Genomic DNA, 19,599 nt, shown 5'->3' on the forward strand with positions numbered 1-19,599 from the left:
AAAGTCTGGGACTTTTTTTTTCATCCATATGGATAACAACAGTATCCATGTCATGGATTGTTGTAAAGGTCTTTTCAACAGGCTAAGGTGAAGATTTAATAAGTTAGTATATGTAAAGTACTATGACACATATTACACTTTTATTAAATGCTAACTATTTTTTTTTCAAGATACAATTTAATTCTTCCATGGAAGGAGTCAGAGTACAAATTTAGGCTAATCTATCTCGCTGTCCTTTCACAAAGAACATATCCGAAAAGAAATTCGATTAGACGTCCCCCAGCCTAAGGTGGTGCTCCTGAATCCTCAGTCAGCCCTGTGGTCTTTCACTGAAGGCCCTGGGTCTGGAATAAACGGCCACAGATGGCTTCTTCCTCTTACAATTACACACGTCCTCAGGATATGTGGTATGTCCTGATTGGAATCCCAGGACTAGAAGAGGCGCACACCTGGATCTCCATCCCCATCTGCCTTATGTACATTGTGGCTGTTGTAGGTAACCTCTTCTTGATCTTCCTGATTGTGAGTGAGCGTCGTCTTCATGAGCCTATGTATCTCTTCCTTTCCATGCTGGCCTTAGCAGATGTTCTGCTCTCCACAGCCACAGCCCCCAAGATGCTGGCCATCTTCTGGTTCCATTCTATGGATATATCCTTTGGTAGCTGTGTATTCCAGATGTTCTTCATACATTTCATCTTTGTGGCAGAATCTGCTATTCTCCTGGCCATGGCATTTGACCGCTATGTGGCCATCTGTTACCCCCTGAGATACACTACCATCTTAACCTCCACGGTCATTGGGAAGACTGGCGTAGCAGCTGTGGTCAGGAGTTTTGTCATATGTTTTCCATTCATCTTCCTGGTACATCAACTTCTGTATTGTGGGAGAAATGTCATTCCCCATTCCTACTGTGAGCACATGGGCATTGCCAGATTGGCATGTGACAATATCAATGTCAACATCATTTATGGCCTGACTGTGGCCCTGCTATCTACAGGACTGGATATAGTGTTCATCATTACGTCCTACACAATGATCCTTTGCACAGTGTTTCAGATACCCTCCTGGACTGCCAGATTCAAGGCCCTTAACACATGTGGTTCCCACATCTGTGTCATACTTATATTCTATGCCCCAGCATTCTTTTCATTTTTTGCCCATTGCTTTGGGGGTAAAACCATTCCTCATCACATCCACATCCTAGTAGCAAACCTCTATGTGGTGGTGCCCCCAGTGCTCAACCCCATTATTTATGGAGTGAAGACCAAACAGATTCAAGACCGAGTGATTCTGTTTTTCTCCCCCATCATCATATGTTTTTAAAATGAAGAATGATGCTAAATATTGGATATTTCTGAATAAAACACTCACACACTGCTTAAAAGTCTGTTTCAATGAGGAATAGGAGTAAACGAAATCCACAAAAACCCTAAAACACACACAAAAGGTTAGGATCTGTTAAAAATGCCAAATGCCAGTACATTTTCTTAAAGTTCTTAAAGAGTTTTAAAAAGAGTATTTTAAATTAATGACATTCTCAATTCTCCTAGACATCCTATTATCATGTATTTTAACTTAATCTTAAGGACACATAAAGATAACTCTGAACAAAGAGAAATAGATTTTAGGATTTAACCCAGACGGGCTTTTCCTGTGTAGATCAGGGAAGTGGGAATGATGCATCACTACACTTTTTTTATAAGCCATAGAAATTCTGCTGAAATGCAAAACACTACTACGGCAATCAGCAAACTCTTGGATGAGTAGCATGAAGCCACCATATTGTAGTTATTTTTGTCTATACCTGTTTCTTAAGTTACACTGTGAGCTCTGAAATCAGATATTTTCTAATTCACTGATATTGCATAAAATATACTGTATAAAATAAGCACATGGTATGTATTTATTGATTTGATTTTTCTACATATTGGGGCTTTTTAGGCCCAAATCATCGATGAAGACTTCATGGAGGGACTGAAGGACTGAAAAGTTCTATACCCAGGCCAAAAAAAAACCCAAAAAACAAAGACAGTAAAAGATTAAATAGAATATTTATACAGAATCTTATATAAAAAGGCTCTAAACACAACAAATATAATTATCTATAAACTGTCTCCAGATTGCACCTTAATTCCTTCATTTCCAGAAAATACTTTTATAGTCTCTCCTTTCTCAAGGCCTAGTACCAGTACCTTGTTATGAGAATGTGAAATTTGACATTATTTATACTTAAGTAAATACAAAAAACAAAAACAAGCAAACAAAAACAAAAAAAACCAAAACAAAAAATTTGAGGCAGTCTCTTGAATATTTGAAAATTTTTCCAGTTATTTTTTTTCTGTTTTTCTATAACACATATATATATGGCAGTCAACATAAGAAATGAAAGGATATTTCCTTGACCTTTGGAGTCCTGGATAATTACCATGGCTTGAAATATATTATATTCACTTTAATTTCAGTAAGGAATTATATTTTAGGGATAAAAACAAAAAACTTTGATGTTAGAAATCCTGGTTTGCCTGCTACATACTTACTGTATGAAATTGACATGTTATACAGCTATTGGTTCTCAACTGATAAAATGAAACTATTTTAGTACCTTCCTTATTAGTTTGATAATTAAATAAATATGTCATATGTTGTATTTAGCATGTAATTTTTTTATTTGGAGAATAATACATTTTACAAATAGAGACACTATAAAAAACCCAATCCACCAAACTGAATCTAGCCCGGCTGCCAATAGTTTATAGAAAAATGACTTCATGGATAGCAATGTCATATAAAATGTTGACAAGAGTTGCAACAAAAAAGACAATTCTGACAATTCTGATTCAGGGGCAAACTCCTCAAGGAATGAAGGGCAGGAAGAGAGTAAATAGATTCCAGCATGATGACAGAATATTTAAGTAGCATGAGCCTTAAAGCGAAAGACTTTATGCTCAACTGTGACAGTTGGGAAATAAGAAAATGCCAATTTTACATCCAGAATGTATGAAATATGATAGGAATGAAAAACACTCAAGTTGATGTTCTTAATTTTAAAGAAACTTTCAGGTTGAAGGTTTGGGTGTTTGTGGATGCTGGAAGGAATTAGGGTGCTGCTGTCTGTGCTTAGCTGCTGACTGCATCACTGAGCTGTTGCCTTGGAATATTTGAAGGGGACTGTGCTTGTTGCATATTGTTCATTATTATGATGATAATTCTCTTCAAAATGATCTATAAATTCAATGTAATATAATTCCAATTAAAATATATACCTGATGTTTCCGAGAGTAATTATGCTTGGTTAATTGCTCCGTGAAGAATCCTGTCTCATCTTGTCTTCCCCTGCCAGTCATTTAAGCCCATATAAGGAGAAGTAGCGACTATGCCCACAGCCCAGGGGGAAGGAAACAGGAAGAGAGGGAATGCATGGTTTGATGTGCCTGCTCTCAGTTCCACCTGGGTAAGGAAGTAGCTGATGTGTAGGATCAGCTGTAGTTAAGCCCATTGCTGTGCTAGCTCTGGCTTGAACCAGTTTGGGAAAGCTGGCTATGAATATATCAGCTCGACATTCAGTGGTATCATGTTGGTAGCTTGAAAGTGCACAGTGTGGAATATTTAAACAAAGATATTGGCAACAGTATAGACTAGGCATTTTTATTCAGAGAACTGACTGCTAAACATTTACTATCACTCAACTGTTATACTTTACAAAGAGCCATAACCCAATATGAGAGGAAGACTTCACCCTTACTCACCACCTCCATACCTCAGTCAATCCTGAATTCTCTTTCACCCCTTACCTTAACACCCAAAGCTCTGTTACAGATGAGAATTTTAGTGTTAATAAAGTTGTTGCCAGATAAAGAATCCTAGTCCTGAACTCCAACCCTACCATCACACTCAGCTTGTGATATCCTGATAGCTTTGGTGATACTCTTAGCTTTGACCCCAGATTCCAGCAAGAGACATTGACGTTCCTGCAAAATACAGAGAAGCATTCCCCATTGTCCGTGGATAGCAGGTGGAGAAAGAGTGAACTGGTAAGTTAAAAAAAAATTGGAAAATATTAAAAACTGGAAGAAACTGTCTCTGTTTTCTAAAATATTAAATTGTCTTGATTTCATGTATTGAATATTTACTATGTTCCAAATATAATAGGAAACAATTTACATATATTTTCTTTGATGATGATGATGTGTATATCATATAACTGATCTCAGATAACTTATGTGACTTCCTCAAGGCCATTACTCTCTTAAGTGTTAGAACCATGAATTCTCTTTATTACTGTCTTATGTTAATTTTGCTACTCATTCATTCCTGTACAAACTACAGAAAGTTGCTGAATCCTTCAGTTCTCAATTTCCACATGGAGCTATCATCTCTATGCTTATTATCACAGCCTTCCATTGCCATAAATGACCAACCTTGAGATTTTTATTAATGCTCATACTTCTATTAAACACAGAAGCATTTGGCATGTAGTCCATATAGGACTACTCTTCCACACATCTAATCAGATTTCTCTTCCACACTGTGGTTTACATATGCTCTTGTTTCAGAAATAAGTTTTCCATCTACTTTATATGAAAATGTCTTAAATATGACTGTCAGGAGCTCAGGATTTGATGTATAGTAACTGACAAGACATTTATATTTTCCAGTCCCCATGTGTCCCCCAGTATCTTTGGATGAAGCCTCACCGTGACATTTTCAATGGTTCCGTTGAGTTCACCCCTGCAACATTCACTCTTGTTGGCATCCCAGGGCTGGAAGCAGAGCACACATGGATATCTGTCCCCTTCTGCCTGATGTACACCATCATCTTCTTAGGAAATGGCATCATTCTTCATATTATCTGGTTTGACCCTGCTTTGCACCAACCCATGCACTTCTTTCTGGCCATGTTGGCCTTTGTTGAACTTGGTGTCTCTGCTTCCATCATGCCCACTGTGTTAGGCATTTTCCTCTTTGGCATTAATAACATCCGTTTTGGTGGTTGTCTGCTCCAGATGTTTTCAATGCATTCCTTGACCCTCATGGAATCAGGTGTCCTTCTGGCCATGTCTGTAGACTGCTTTGTGGCCGTATACAGACCACTGAGATACACAACCTTTCTGACAATTCCCCGCATCACTGGGATGGGTGTCACCATTGCCTTGTGAAGTGTGGTGCTCATGTTCTCACTGCTTCTTCTCCTGAAGCATCTGCCCTTTTGTGGCCACACACACTCTTACTGCCTCCACTCAGATCTGATCAAATAGCCCTGTGGAGATATCTGTCCCAATAGCATCCTGGGTCTGTTTGTCATTTCCTTCACATTTGGGCTAGACTCATTGCTCATTGTGATTTCTTCTGTGCTGATTCTTTACACAGTGCTGGGCATAGCTTCTGGGGTGGGACAGTGGAGGGCTCTCAACATCTGTGTGTCACACGTCTCGGCTGTGCTTGTGCACTATGTGCCCATGATCAGCCTTTCCTTGTTGCATCGCTTTGGACAACATTTACCTCTACTCCTCCAGACAGTCATGGCCAATGTCTACCTTTTTTTCCCACCTGTGGTCAACCCCATTGTTTATAGCATCAAAACAAAGGAAATTCACAACAGCATTGTTCATACACTGTCTAGAAAGAAGGGTGTGGTATCTCAGAGGGTACCCTGAGAAAACAGGAACTTGGATAAGAAATACAGCCTGGATATTAGCCTTGCAAATGGGAAAATTCTATAGTTTATTATTAATTATAAGTGAACTATAAGCTTTAGTAGATGGGGAAAAGAAAAATAGCACAACCCTTTCCTCCTGAGAATAGAGAATATCATTACTCTGAAGTACAGTTACAGAAGGAGGTAGAGGACTTGGGTTTATTTCTTGTGAGGACACCATTTGTTTGTTGAATCCTTGAATATTTAATTCATTCCTTTTTCTCCTGAGAATAGGTAGAATGAGAATAGGTGTTCATTTGTTTCTTTCCTGGTACATGCAATTTAGTGACATGTATTTGTGAGTGAAAAGAATCAGAACACATGAGTATGTACTGTATTAGCCCATTTATATAAAGCTTTAGAACAAGTATAACTAACTTAATGTCAAAAAAAATTGGAACAGTGGTTCCTTCTAATGGGTATGGAGGTGAGAGAATGACTGGGGAAACATATGATGAAATCTCTGGCAAGATAGAAATGTTCTATGTTGTGTTAGGGACATAAGTTACATGTTTGTATCCATTGGTCAAAATGGTACAGCTAAGCTTTGTACATTTCAGTGTATGTCAAAATTATCTGTAAACCTCTATATAATACTGATAAAAAGAGTAACAACAACGATGATGATTGGGTTGCACAGTGGGTGGAATTATAGACGATATGAGAATGGTATAGTGCTGATACAAGAATGATAACTGTTGAAGCTGGTTGATGGGTAGATGGAAGTTCATTAAAAAGTCTGTTTACTTTGTATGTTTGAAGTTTTTGTAATAATTTTTTAAAAATATACTAATGGAGGAGTCCTATCAAGATGGTGGAGAGGGACAAAACAAAACTCACCTCTTCCCCACAAAGAAATCAAAACTACATCTACATGTGGAGAAATTCTCACTGAAAACTAACTGGAGATTGGCAGAAAAAAAACTCTTGTAGGTACTGAGGCTGTAAGAAAGATCCACATGGAAGTGAGTAGGAAGGGAGGAGATGCGATCAGGTCAGGACCTGTGCCCCTGTAAGGGGAGACAGAAGAGGAGGGGGATTATCCCAGCAGAGACCCTCCCTGGGGAGTGAGTGCTTCAAGCCACATATTAGGCACTGCAGCCCTGAGGTCTGACACCGGAGGAAAGACAAGTCCCTTTGGCTGGTTGGAGGAATGGCGGGACCCAGCTCATGAGGAACACACACATGCTTGCTTACTCCCGAGACGGGCCAGAGAGGGTGGATTGGTTGACATAAATCATTCAGTTGTAGATCTGGTTCTGATTAACAGGAAGGTATGTAGAGAAGAAACAACTTGAGACAGGGCCTGTAGGGCTCAGACTTTTTTTTTACCCCCCAGATGCTTTTAAATTTCTATAAACTACAACAAATATCCTCATAAATCATTCAGTCTTAAATGATAACCAGTCAATTGAGAGAGGATCCTTAGAACAAATGATAAGTGTATAAGGTGATGGGTGGCATCATTTACATATATACATTTTTTTTATGTTTTTTTTTACTTTACTCAATATAGTGAGTTTTTTTCCCCATTTTTCATATATCTATTTTTAAAAGTGCTCAATTCAGTGAAATTATAAAAATGGAATAGGATATTTTTAATAGCCTAGTTCTTAAATTTTCAAATTAGTTCAAAAGCCATTCCATAATAGTAAATATTGGTAATTCCTATGAAAATTGTGTAAATTAGACAGTATTATTAATCTCATTATACAAATTAAGAAACTAAGAGAATTTATGTAAATTGCCAAAGCTGCACAATGAAAAAGTGTACTTGCAAAAGCCAAGTCTGCAATTTTATATTAATCAGCTGAATCAGATTTATTTAAGTCCAGATCCAAGCTCTCTCACTATTAACATCTATGGAATGTTGCTACTGACTTGACCTGTTTGAATTTAATTTTTCTCATTTGTAAATAGAGAATAAAATAGAGTGTAGTTTTGATGGATTAAAGATTAAATTAAATGATTCATGCAAAGCAGCTAGCATAGTTTCTGGTAGAATTTTCTCAAAAAGTACTTAAATTTTGTTATAGTCATTATTTTTCCATCAAGTCTGTGAATGATACAGCAAAATTTCCCAATGCCTACATAATTCTGATTTTTAGGTTCAAGAACATCCCAAAGTGGTAAATTTGACAAAAGCTCTATACAATGTACCATACTAGGTGATTTACATAGATTAAGATAATTTGATCTACAGAAAAAAGTATATGAAGCTATTATTAATATTTCTTACATGGTGCAGATACAAAAATGGAAACATAGAGGACCAATACCAGGCCCCAAATCACAGAGTTAGTACGTGGCAGAATCCAGATTCAAAACTAGACAATTCAAAAGCTCATTTTTTAACCAATTATATTATGAGGAATATCATACATTATATTCAAATCCAATTTAAAAATTGGAATATGAAGAATATCAGGCAATTATACAAACCATTTTCTCCTTTGAGCTTCATAAGGACACCATTTATTCACCTCTGTTTCCTCTAATTATAGTCATGTAATGATGACATCTAAATGTTGTTCTAAGACTATCTTTATAAAATCGGTCTCCACTTAACACCAGTCTATCTGACTGGAAAATAAGTCAAATTGATTTTATTCTGCTCAAGACCAAGATTGCTAGATTGGTGTATGCTTTATAATGAATGTATAGCTATACTTTTGGTAAACAAATGAGAATTAATGATCCTTTAAAAAATATTCATTAGCCTAACCACCCCCCTCCCAAAAAAAAATAGATAGTACAGATCTAGGTGTGAAGGTATTTCCAAATGTTACAATAAAGTTGAAAAAAAATTTTACCCATTCTGGAGCTAAATGATATGCCCAGGTACAATATTTTCAGAGGATGCGTAGCATGAAGTAAAATTTCAGTGTGGCATCCTTGCCTTATGTACCTGGACAGAGTGAGAGCATCTGAGCTGGAAATATTGTTATAGAAGTTGGCATGATGCCGGTGATAATTAAATTATTTCAAGTAGATAGTATTACTAGCACATTTGTATAGTTTGAGGGTGAAAAATAATACCCAGGATAGAACTTTAGGAAGCACAAAACAGCTGAAGGGGGGAAATAAGTGAAGGAGATCAAGAGATACCAACTACTAGTTATAAAATTTAAAAATCACAAGGATGTAATGTACAGCTCCGGAAATATAGTTAATATTTTGTAAAAACTTTGTATGGCATATAATCAATAAAAATATCAAATCACTATGTTGTACTCTTGAAAATAATATAGTATATGTTAACTATACTTCAAAAAAATCACTAGAAGAGAAGAAGAGGAGAGAACCAAAGTGGTAAACTATTCAAATTATTTGTTGGTGAGTCAAAAATAAACTAAAGATTATCTCAGAGGCCAATCTGACCTCTGAATTCATTCCAACAGGAATCAGAACACTTAGTTCTGTCTCCTTCACAGAAGATTCCAGGATGAGCGTTTTGGGTTCTTACCTTTTGATCCTTATCACTTATTCTCCTTAAAATCCATTATGAAAGCCCTTTTGCATGCCATTGAACATGTTCTTCCAAAAGTTGCCAATGTCTCAACCATACATCAAGTATTTCTTAAAGTTAGCTACATATAAGAACATCTAGAAACCAGATGAAATGTCAAGAAGAAAGGTAACGTGCATAAAACTTTCTTAGAATTTATCATTTTTTCTCATGGTAAAAGATGTAATAATTCATCTCCCCATATTTCTAAAAATGTAAAGACACATATCATCTGTTTTTCTTTATTGTTTTATTTTTAAATTTTATTTATTTATTATTTTTTGGGGGTACACCAAGTTCAATCATCTGTTTTTATACTCATATCCCCGTATTCCCTCCCTCCCTTGACTCCCCCGCACCCTCCCCGTCCCAGTCCTCTAAGGCATCTTCCATCCTCCAGTTGAACTCCCTTTGTTATACAACAACTTCCCACTGGCTATCTACTTTACAGTTGGTAGTATATATATGTCTGTTGAGAGCACATGGCATGATTCCTTCACATATATGAGGCACATATCAACAGCCTTTTGAAGGAAGAAGGAAGAAAAGAAAAGAGAGTAGAAGGTATAAAGGGAGGGATGGAGAAAAATTTAATCAAAGTTGCAACAACTTGCTTGGAGCTCAATACGGTAGGATTCAGAAATGTTCATCATAATTGGTCACCCAGAGAATATCATGAAGTTTACAAAAATAACCTCAATAAAATAAAATTCTGAGGAATGTTACTGCAGGAGAATGAGAGGTAAATGTGTAAAAAAGGAGAAATTATGGATACAGATTTTTCTTTCCGTAAGTACCTCATTTAAATAGAATTCATAGGCATAGAAACATGTCTACATTTAAGTGGACTTGAGGTTATTTTGCAAATGAGAACAACAGAAAGCCAGCTAATTAAAAGAAAACTTTTGTATATAAATTTTCTTATATTTAACCTATGAGGAAAGAAAAGAAGAGAGTGAGGAGGTATCTTATCTGCAAGTTGTAGAAACGATTTCAGGGGATATTAGATGTGAATGAACCCAAGAGAGCTTAATTAAAATCTGTTGGGTCCCTTGTGGTTTTGTCTGGTGGCTAACAAATCCCTCATTCCGTGTTCCTACCTCTTCCTTCTCCAGACATTCATTAGGGGAACTTAAAAATAGTGGCTAGCAGTTTTCCTCCCCAATTTGAACTCAATAAATTTATGCTGTGCCCTAGAATAATTCAGACTTTGCTAGGAGTTTGTTGGAGGATGAGCACATGAACATGATCTCAGACAGACTTAAAGAAGAGGGAGAGTGTCTGTATTGCAGAGAAAAAGGAAAACATAAAAAGATATTCCAGAGGTGTTCACATATTACAGATGGCCCCAGCACCAAATGGATTAGAGCTCATGACATTGACTGGATGCTGATATAGAGGGTGCAGTTAGAAAAAAGAGGCATTGCAGAACAGAATGCAAGGGAATGAGACTGCAGTCTCAGGAGGAGAAAAATGTTGCTGAGCAATGAGAGATAGTGTATGAAGAACCGACATTACTTTTCAGGTATCAGGCAAGAGCAACAATGGCTCCCAACAGCAATTGACAAGTAAGTCCTACTGTTCCCAAGTTTACCCCCATCATTTTTCTTTACCAGCTTTTCCAGTAATAATCACTCTTCCATCCCATCAGTCCTGTACTCACTTATGTACTTCCCACCTGCCATCCCACTATCTATAACTGTCAGGTAATGCTCACATGTCAGTTCCTTACCTTTGAATAAGTCAGACACTGATTATTCTTAAAGGATGCCTATTCTCATTCTGGTCATTTTTGAAGAAGAAGAACTTTACCCTCATTGGAAAGAGTCAGTTCTCTATGGATTGGGGAGTCATTGAACTAAGCACTGGGGAGGAAACATGCCGAAATCAAAGTAGTTAATTAGCTAAGTCTATTCAAACTATATGTCTGCTGATACAGGGTTCCCGTCATAAAATGGCCCGGCTGACTTCATTCTTTCACTTGATGTTTAGGAGCATACCTCACAGTTGTCCCTGCATTACAGGTATGTTTGTTGACATTCAGTATATGGTTTGCTGATACTTTATGAGCTTGCTGACATAAAGTAGCTGGTTCTATATATGACTCCTTTCAAAAAAAAAAAACGTTCTTTCATCATTTATTTTCTAATTAATCTCTTTTGCTTGAGCACAAAAAATGACTCATCTTCTAAATTATCTATACTTCATTGAGAATATGAACCTAAATTGGACAAATTGCATGCTCATGGTAGCTCTGAACAGTGTAAACCCAAGCAGTTAGCCTCAATTTGGCTAAATTAACCATTTACCCATTTTCCCGTCTCCTGTAGTTATCAAGAATGAGTCCTCCTGTCCCAAGCATTGCCGCTGCTGATTTTCTTGAATCCTAGAGTTTCCTTCTTCTGTACTAATGTGTATTACAGAATTTCAACTATTTTGAGCACACAACTAATTTTACGGATTTCTGCTGAAGAAATATTGGAAAAATATAATACAATTTTATGAGAAATGTAGAAAGTAGCAAGGAAATTTGACCCAGGCTTGCCAAAAATATGTAATTTTGAATGATCTTTTCTGAAGCTGTTACTATACATTCCTTTGAAAAGTGACGTAGTCTTACACAGAAGAGATAACATACATAGATGGATAGATGATAGATAGATAGATGATAGATAGATGATAGATAGATAGATAGATGATAGATAGATAGATAGATAGATAGATAGATAGATAGATAGATAGATGATAGATAGATAGATGATAGATATAGATAGAGAGAGAGATAAAGAGAGAGATAGATAGATAGATGGATAGATAGATAGATAGATGGATAGATAGATAGATAGATTATGCTCATTGCTGTCAACTGTTTCTATCTCTATTTTCCTTCATAGGGAGGCTTTTATAGTAAAATACTGATCAGAGTCTGAGAATCTGCTGGTCCAAACTGATTGTTCCTGACTTAAAGACAATTGAGAATAATAGAGTGCTTGAGCAGTAACTAGAATCCACAATATGGAGGGATTCATCAAACTCTAATTAAAATGCAATTTACAAGCAAAATAAACAAGTCTAATTTTTTGGTCCACAGGTCTGCAAAGGAAAAAATAAGACAGGTCAGCAGTTTTATTCCGTTACTCAGGTGATCTGACTGGTTCTAATGAAGTTGGCTGGCCATGAACATAACATCTTGTGATACCATGCTTGTGGATGCCCTTCCGGAACAGTGATATGTCTTATGAATCTGTCTTTTCCCTCCAATAATATAAATGAGATGAATGATATGATCTCAGAGTTCAGCCAAAATCAAACAATATGATGACTGCCTAAAAATAGATAGAAGAACAGTAGCACTAATTTTTTTGTTTACATCAGGAGACCCAAGGACACTATGTCCATTTCCAACATCACAGTCTTCATGCCTTCTGTGTTGACATTAACAGGGATCCCAGGCCTGGAGTCCGTGCAGTGCTGGATTGGGATTCCATTCTGTGCCATGTACCTCGTTGCTGTGATTGGAAATTCCTTGCTCCTGATCATCAGCAAATCAGAACGCAGCCTCCATGAGCCCATGTACACTTTCCTAGGCATGCTAGGAATCACAGATATTGCCCTTAGTACCAGCGTTGTGCCCAAGATGCTTGGAATCTTCTGGTTTCATGTACCAGAAATATATTTTGATTCCTGCTTGGTTCAAATGTGCTTCATCCACACATTTGAGTGCGTAGAATCAGGCATACTGCTGGCCATGGCCCTGGACCGCTATGTGGCCATCTGTTATCCCCTGAGACATGCTGCCATCTTTACACCCCAGCTAGTCACTCAAATCGCAGCTATGGTAACACTTAGGGCTGCCATTCTTGTAGCCCCATGCCTAATGCTGATAAAGTTCCGGCTGCAATTTTATCACACAACAGTCGTCTCCCACTCGTACTGTGAGCATATGGCCATTGTGAAACTGGCTGCAGAAAATATCCGGGTCAACAAAATCTATGGATTATTTGTGGCCTTCACTGTTGCAGGGTTTGACCTCACATTTATTACATTGTCCTATATACAGATATTTATCACAGTTTTTCATTTGCCCCAGAAGGAGGCTAGGTTGAAAGCATTCAATACTTGCATCGCTCACATCTGTGTCTTCCTCCAGTTCTACCTCCTTGCTTTCTTCTCCTTCTTTGCACACAGGTTTGGGTCTCACATCCCCCCTTACATCCACATCCTCTTTTCTAGCATTTACTTGCTGGTCCCTCCATTTCTCAATCCACTTGTCTATGGTGCAAAGACCAAGCAGATCCGTGTCCATATGGCAAAAATGTTCTGTTCATAAAATCCAATGTGATTAATACCTTCAGGCTTTCCTCTTTGTGCAATAGTAACACTATCTCAAATCAAAATAAAACAATAGGAAATATCCATGTAATTTGAGATGTTTGAGAATAATTGTCTTGTGTATATTTTTTTGTGTGTAAAATCTGCCAGAATGATAGCTAGTTCTCAGATCACGGTAGGCCATGACAACCATCATTCAGTGGGATTATGGATCCTACCTGGGTAATGAGAAGGAGAAGGTAGAAAGTGCAAAATAGTGAACATATATCATTTCCTTTCTTTTTCTGTTTTTCAGTCTCTGGTTGAACTTCCTCCCCTGAGAATTCTTCTCCAGATGAGTCACAAATTATGCATTTCTCACTGAATTTAAATACACCCAAGGATTATTGTTCTGTAGTATCCACATACATAATGAAAACAAGTTGTTTACTCTGTTTCTTGATGATCTCACTCATTAAAAAAAAAAAATCAGAGAAAGTGTATCTTAACATGTTCTTTACCAAAAAGAAAACAATACAAAACAAAATTTTCTGTATCTGATGAGATAATAAAGTCTGAAATTTCAATAAATTTCCAGGATTATTTAGGAGGGACAAAAAAACATGCAAACTCAAGGGTTCCATTTTACATATCAATCCTTTTTCTGAGACCTCTACTGTTACCATTTCAATTCTTCATGTTATCAAAAATCTACAATATTATAAATATTATGCTAGAACAGTTGCATAGTGGTAAATGTACACAGTGCTTAAGTTTTATGAGTTTGCAGTTTGAATTAATATTTTTAAGGGCTTTATTACTCAGCATTTTACAAGAGACCTTCCAACAGGCCATGGGTATTGTCTGGTAGTAGTGACTGCAGATGAAGGAAGAGGTCTTGATGTTGGTGATTTTTGACCCATGAGAGGCAGGAGTTGACTACTCTTCCTTTGCTTGGTGATGGCTTTCAGGTGAGGTAGCAATAATATTTTGACCCTTCTTGCTATTTGCAGTTCCTTATCTAAACGTTTACTTTGAGAAGAATAACTTGCAGCATTTGGGACATCTCCACCCTTCTTCCTGGTAGAGAACTGCCCCTAGGCTGCAGGCCTTTTGTGCTGACCCCCCTGGAGTGGTCTATACTCCAGTGTGGAAATGTTGTCCTGACACCCATTTGACTCTCACTTGATGGGAAAATCAGCCTCATTTGGAACTTAGAGAGCAGGTCCATTTTGCTTTCATAGTAAGCTGTATCTTTACATTTAAACAGTAGTAAAATTACAGATGAAAAATGAATGAATTCTTTCCAATTGGGGCAACATGGATGGACCCAGAGAATATTATGCTAGATGAAATCTGGTAATAAAGATATTTACTGTATAACTTCACTTATATGTGGAATTGAAAAACATAACAAACATACAAACAGGACAAAACAGAAACAGACTCATAGATACAGAGAACAAACTTGTGGTTGCCAGAGAAGAGGGGTCTAGGGGGTTTGGTGAAATAGGGAAACGGAATTATGAGACAGAAACTTCCAGTTATAAAATGAATAAAGTTATGGGATGTAATATACAGCATAAACAAAAGAGTCAATCATATTGTAATAACTTTGTAAGGGGACAGATGGTTACTAGACATCATGATGGGCATTTCATAATGTATTTAAATATCAAATCACTATGTTGTACACCATCGTATTGTATGTCAATTATACTTCAATAAAAATACAGATAATATTTCTATCTACCTCTTCTATGTATAATTTCTAAAACTGTTCAGAATCTATATTAGAAGTCACCAAAAAACAGACCCAATAGGAGATATATTAGGAGACAACAGGAAAGATCTAACTCTACACTCTCGTGTATGCAATAGATACCAATATTAGCCTTAGGTTTTCCATCCTACCATAGTAAAGAATCATAGTAAAACTGTTCCAGAACAGTTTCCACATCAGAATAAGTGAAACCATTTGCCTTTTGATACTTGATATTTTATGGTTTCAAATTTGCTGTTTGCAGCCAAACCCGGAGGTGAACAACTCTAATTCATTTGCATGGAGAAACATTATAATCAAAAAATTTAACATAATGAGAGACTATATGGGCTTTTGTGACCAGGCTATTTGAGATGAAGTCTGCCAATGGCTAAGAAGGAGAGTAGTCAAATCACATGACAGGAGGGCGCAATGCAGGTCAAGCTCTACAAGAATCTATGAGGATGCCCCTAAATTAATAAATATTTCTATATGAATGAATGAACTCTAATATAGTGATAAAAAAACATGGGATTCAGAATCAAATGCCTGAACTGATAGTCGATCTTGACTCCATATAACTCTGTGAACTTAAGCAAGTTGTAAAACCCTGATCCTCTGGAATCATCCCTAAGACAGTGTCTCCTGAGTAGTTATGAGGGTAATATATAAAAATGTAAGTGCAGGTCTGGCATCATTCTTAAGCAGCTGCCATTAATTTTTACTCTACATTCTAACAGTATTAGAATCAATGGATTATTTTAATGCCTTTAAAAGGAGGAGGAGGGCACTTTTAAGGAAATACTTGACAGACTAACTTGTGATTGGTAATTTTACCTTCTGCATACACTGCCCATCCTCTAGCTGCCTCTGTTCTCTACTGCTAGACTGTGCTTTCTACTGTTATTTGTTTTCTAGCTTCACATTATTTTTGGTGTAATATTCCTTTTTTCATTAGAGTCAAATACCTTGTGACAGTTACCCAGATTGTTTTGTCCATGTCTCCAACCACTGAGACCAACTGCTTTTTCAACGCATATCTCTTTCACAACGCTGCTATAAATGAGAAAGTAACAAAGATTCAAATCACAAACTTTCACATAAAAATATATTTAATACTTAGAAGGGCCTCTTATATCTAAATATTTACACCTCTAACCCATTTTTGTAATAGTGCTAGAATAAAGGGAGAATTTTTCACCAAAATAAATATTGAAAAGCAAAATCATCTTTTAAAATATTTAAGTAAAGATTAATTTTTTAAAATCTTGTTGAAATGGCAAAAGGCTTTGAATTTATCTCTCAGGGCAACTCTGAGAAAGTAATATGCTTTTGACTGAAATGTGTACCCTCCAAATTCACATGTTGATGCTTTAATTCCCAATATGATGTAATTGGAAATGGGGCCTTTGAAAGATAATTGGCTTTAGATGAGGTCATAGGGTGGGGGCCTCCTGACAGGATTGGTGACCTTATAAGAAGAGATGCCACAGAGCTTGCTCCTTCTCTCTCTCTCTTTCCTTACCATATGAGATAACTGCAAGAAGGTGGTCATCTATGAGGCAGAAAGAGAGATGTCACCCAAAACTGACCTTGTTGGCACTATAATCTTGAACTTCTAGCCTCCAGAACTGTGACAAAATCAATTTCTGTTGTTTAAGTCACCTGCTCTATGCTATTTTGTTACGGCAGCCTGAGCTGACTAAGACAGAACTCTATATACTTTTATTATCAACAAAAAATGTTGGGTGTGTTGAAATAAAGGTATGTATTGTTATATAAATAAAGACATTAATTTGAATGAAGAAAGGAAGAAAGAAAAAGAAAGAGAGAAACAAAGAAAGAGAGAAAGAAAGAGAGAAAGAAAGAAAGAAGGAAAGAAAGAAAGAGAAAGAAAGAAAGAAAGAAAGAAAGAAAGAAAGACAGAAAGAAAGAAAGAGAAAGAAAGAAAGAAAGAAAGAAAGAAAGAAAGAAAGAAAGAAAGAAAGAAAGAAAGAAAAAGAAAAAGAAAGAAAGGAAGAAAGAAAAGAAAAATTACAAGAGGAAGAGTAACATCAGCAAGAAGCAGAAGAGCAAGCCCCAGTCACCTTCTTATTCCCGCACAGAAATCAACTCAACAAAAATAGAGTAACCAATTTCCTTCCTGAGAAATCCAGAAACCAACCGAGAAACTCCCGCATCCCAGGCAGTTGCAATACCAGCCACATTGAAGCTGGTAAAAAAAAAAAAAAAAAAAAAAAAAAAAAAAAAATATATATATATATATATATATATATATATATATATATATATGGCTGCATTACCTCCCCACATTTCCTTCCTCCAATTCAGTGCAGCATACAGCATGATTCAGGGGAAAATTTCCAGGTCCTGGCTTTTCCCTGAGGAGAGAAAGAGAAGACTAAGAATATATCCAATCTTCAGAATTTTCAGGGGGTTACCTGAGGCACTGGTTTCTATCTTGCCTGAATTGAAGTGTTGACAAGAAAGGGAGCCAGGTTGGTGGTTGCTGATAACAGAAGCAATGGTTTGGTCTAGCACACACTCGCTCTCCACATCCTCTCCCCAAATTCAGTGTGGAAAGTGTGGGGAAAAGCCCTAACCCCTTGCTTTTCCCTGGGCAGGTAAAGTGTTGGAGTGTGTAGCCAAGAGCTGGATTTTTAGGATGTTGCCCGAGGTACTGGTTTCAGTCTCACCTCTTTTGGAATACTGATGGAACCAGGCATAGTCTAGATGCCTTGGGGCTGCTGAGAAAAAAAAAAAAAAAAAAGAGTTGGTGGCTTTCTGCTCCTCCAAAGGACCTGCAGTATCACCACAAACAGACACCAGGTCAAGGAGGTGATTATGATCTTCTGAAAAAAGAAAGCTTCAAATTCTCCTAATTGGGAATTTGCATGCACAAGTCCAGAGACGACACATCCACAGAAAAGTATGACAGGCCCACAAAATCTCTAGCCAAGTTGATTGGTGAAGGTTGTTCCCAGTACAAACCCAGGTCATAAAGACTGGAAGAGGTGGCTGTTTTTTCAAATGCTTAGGATCTCGGCAAAATCATGAGGCATATGGAGAAACAGGAAAGCATGGCTCAGTCTGAGGAACAAAATGAATCTTTAAAAATCAATCCTAAATAAACAGAGGTATATGATTTACCTGACAAATAATTGAAAATAACCGTCATACAAATGCCTAATGATCTAAGAAAAACAACAAATGGACAAAATGAGAATATCAACAGAAATAGAAAACATATTAAAAACATTAAACAGAAAATTTGGAGCCGAAGAATATAACTGAGTTGAAAAAATTCAGTAGGGGAGTTCAACATCACACTTGATCAATCACAAGAGAAAATCACTGAACTCAAAAACAGGTTTCTCCCTTCTAATTGAGAAATAATGTACATATTATAAAATTCATCCTTTAAAGTGCAAAAGTCTAGTGTTTAGTGTATTAAAAATTGTGTGCCTGTCACTATTATGAAATTCCAGAAGGTTTTCATCACCCCGATAAAAATATCGCCTTCCTTTTAGCAGTCACTCCGCATTCTGTCCTGTCCCCAGTCTATGGAGAAACCACTAATTTACTTTCTGTTTCTATGCACTTGACTATTCTGGACATTTCATATAAGTGGACCATATAATATGTGGCTTTTTACCTCTGGCTTCTTTCACATAACATAAAATTTTCAAAGTTCATGCAATTGCAGCATAAATCAGATTGTGATTTCTTTTTCTGTCTAAATGAAATCTGATGGCATGGATGTACCAAAGTCAACTCTTGCACCAAGGAAGCAGGTCTCCAGCCAAATAAACATTGCCATGATCCCTCTCTATCTTCATGGGAAGGACTCCCATCGTGATTCAGAAAATTCCACAAATAATATAGACGTGGCCAGGTCCTTCCATTTTATATTTTCCACATTTCATTTACAATGACTTCTTCTCACTTGATGAATTTCATCAACCATCCATAATAAAATGTATTCAGCTTCCATTTCTAACTGTTTTACTTAAAAAGTAAATGTTTTGTTTCTGATTCCTCTGGAAAATATACAGAAATAAGGTCCTCTTCTGAAAATCTGCTATTTCCTATTACATTTCACAGAGGACTATATTTATATTAAAACATTTATTGAGGCAATTCTTTCTATTTAATGTTAGAAGTTATAAGTAACTATACCTGTCACCAAAATAGTCACATTGTTGCTAAAACATTTTATACCCTTATATAGTTCTAATAGATTTTAACTAAATAGTAGCTAAGACAAATTTTGTCCTTAACGTTCAATGGCATTATAATTCCTTGAGGTTTAAACATTTTTGG

At 36.7% G+C, this 19,599-nt stretch overlaps 2 protein-coding genes and 1 pseudogene across 2 annotated transcripts; all 3 read left to right on the plus strand.

The window, feature by feature from the left end:
• Positions 1–363: 363 nt before the first annotated feature.
• Positions 364–1,323, plus strand: LOC130861729 (olfactory receptor 52Z1P-like). Its single transcript, XM_057750873.1, has one exon. It carries the CDS (start codon positions 364–366, stop codon positions 1,321–1,323), a length of 960 nt encoding a protein of 319 aa, XP_057606856.1.
• Positions 1,324–4,682: 3,359 nt separating this feature from the next.
• Positions 4,683–5,654, plus strand: LOC130860822 (olfactory receptor 51I2-like; annotated as a pseudogene).
• A 6,940-nt stretch (positions 5,655–12,594) lies between these two features.
• Positions 12,595–13,533, plus strand: LOC130861780 (olfactory receptor 52A1-like). The gene has a single exon (XM_057750961.1). The coding sequence runs from the start codon at positions 12,595–12,597 to the stop codon at positions 13,531–13,533; it is 939 nt and encodes a 312-aa protein (XP_057606944.1).
• The last annotated feature ends 6,066 nt before the right edge of the window (positions 13,534–19,599 follow it).

The sequence above is a fragment of the Hippopotamus amphibius genome, chromosome 9 (genome assembly GCF_030028045.1).
Source record: "Hippopotamus amphibius kiboko isolate mHipAmp2 chromosome 9, mHipAmp2.hap2, whole genome shotgun sequence".
In the NCBI taxonomy this organism is placed as follows: Eukaryota; Metazoa; Chordata; class Mammalia; order Artiodactyla; family Hippopotamidae; genus Hippopotamus; species Hippopotamus amphibius.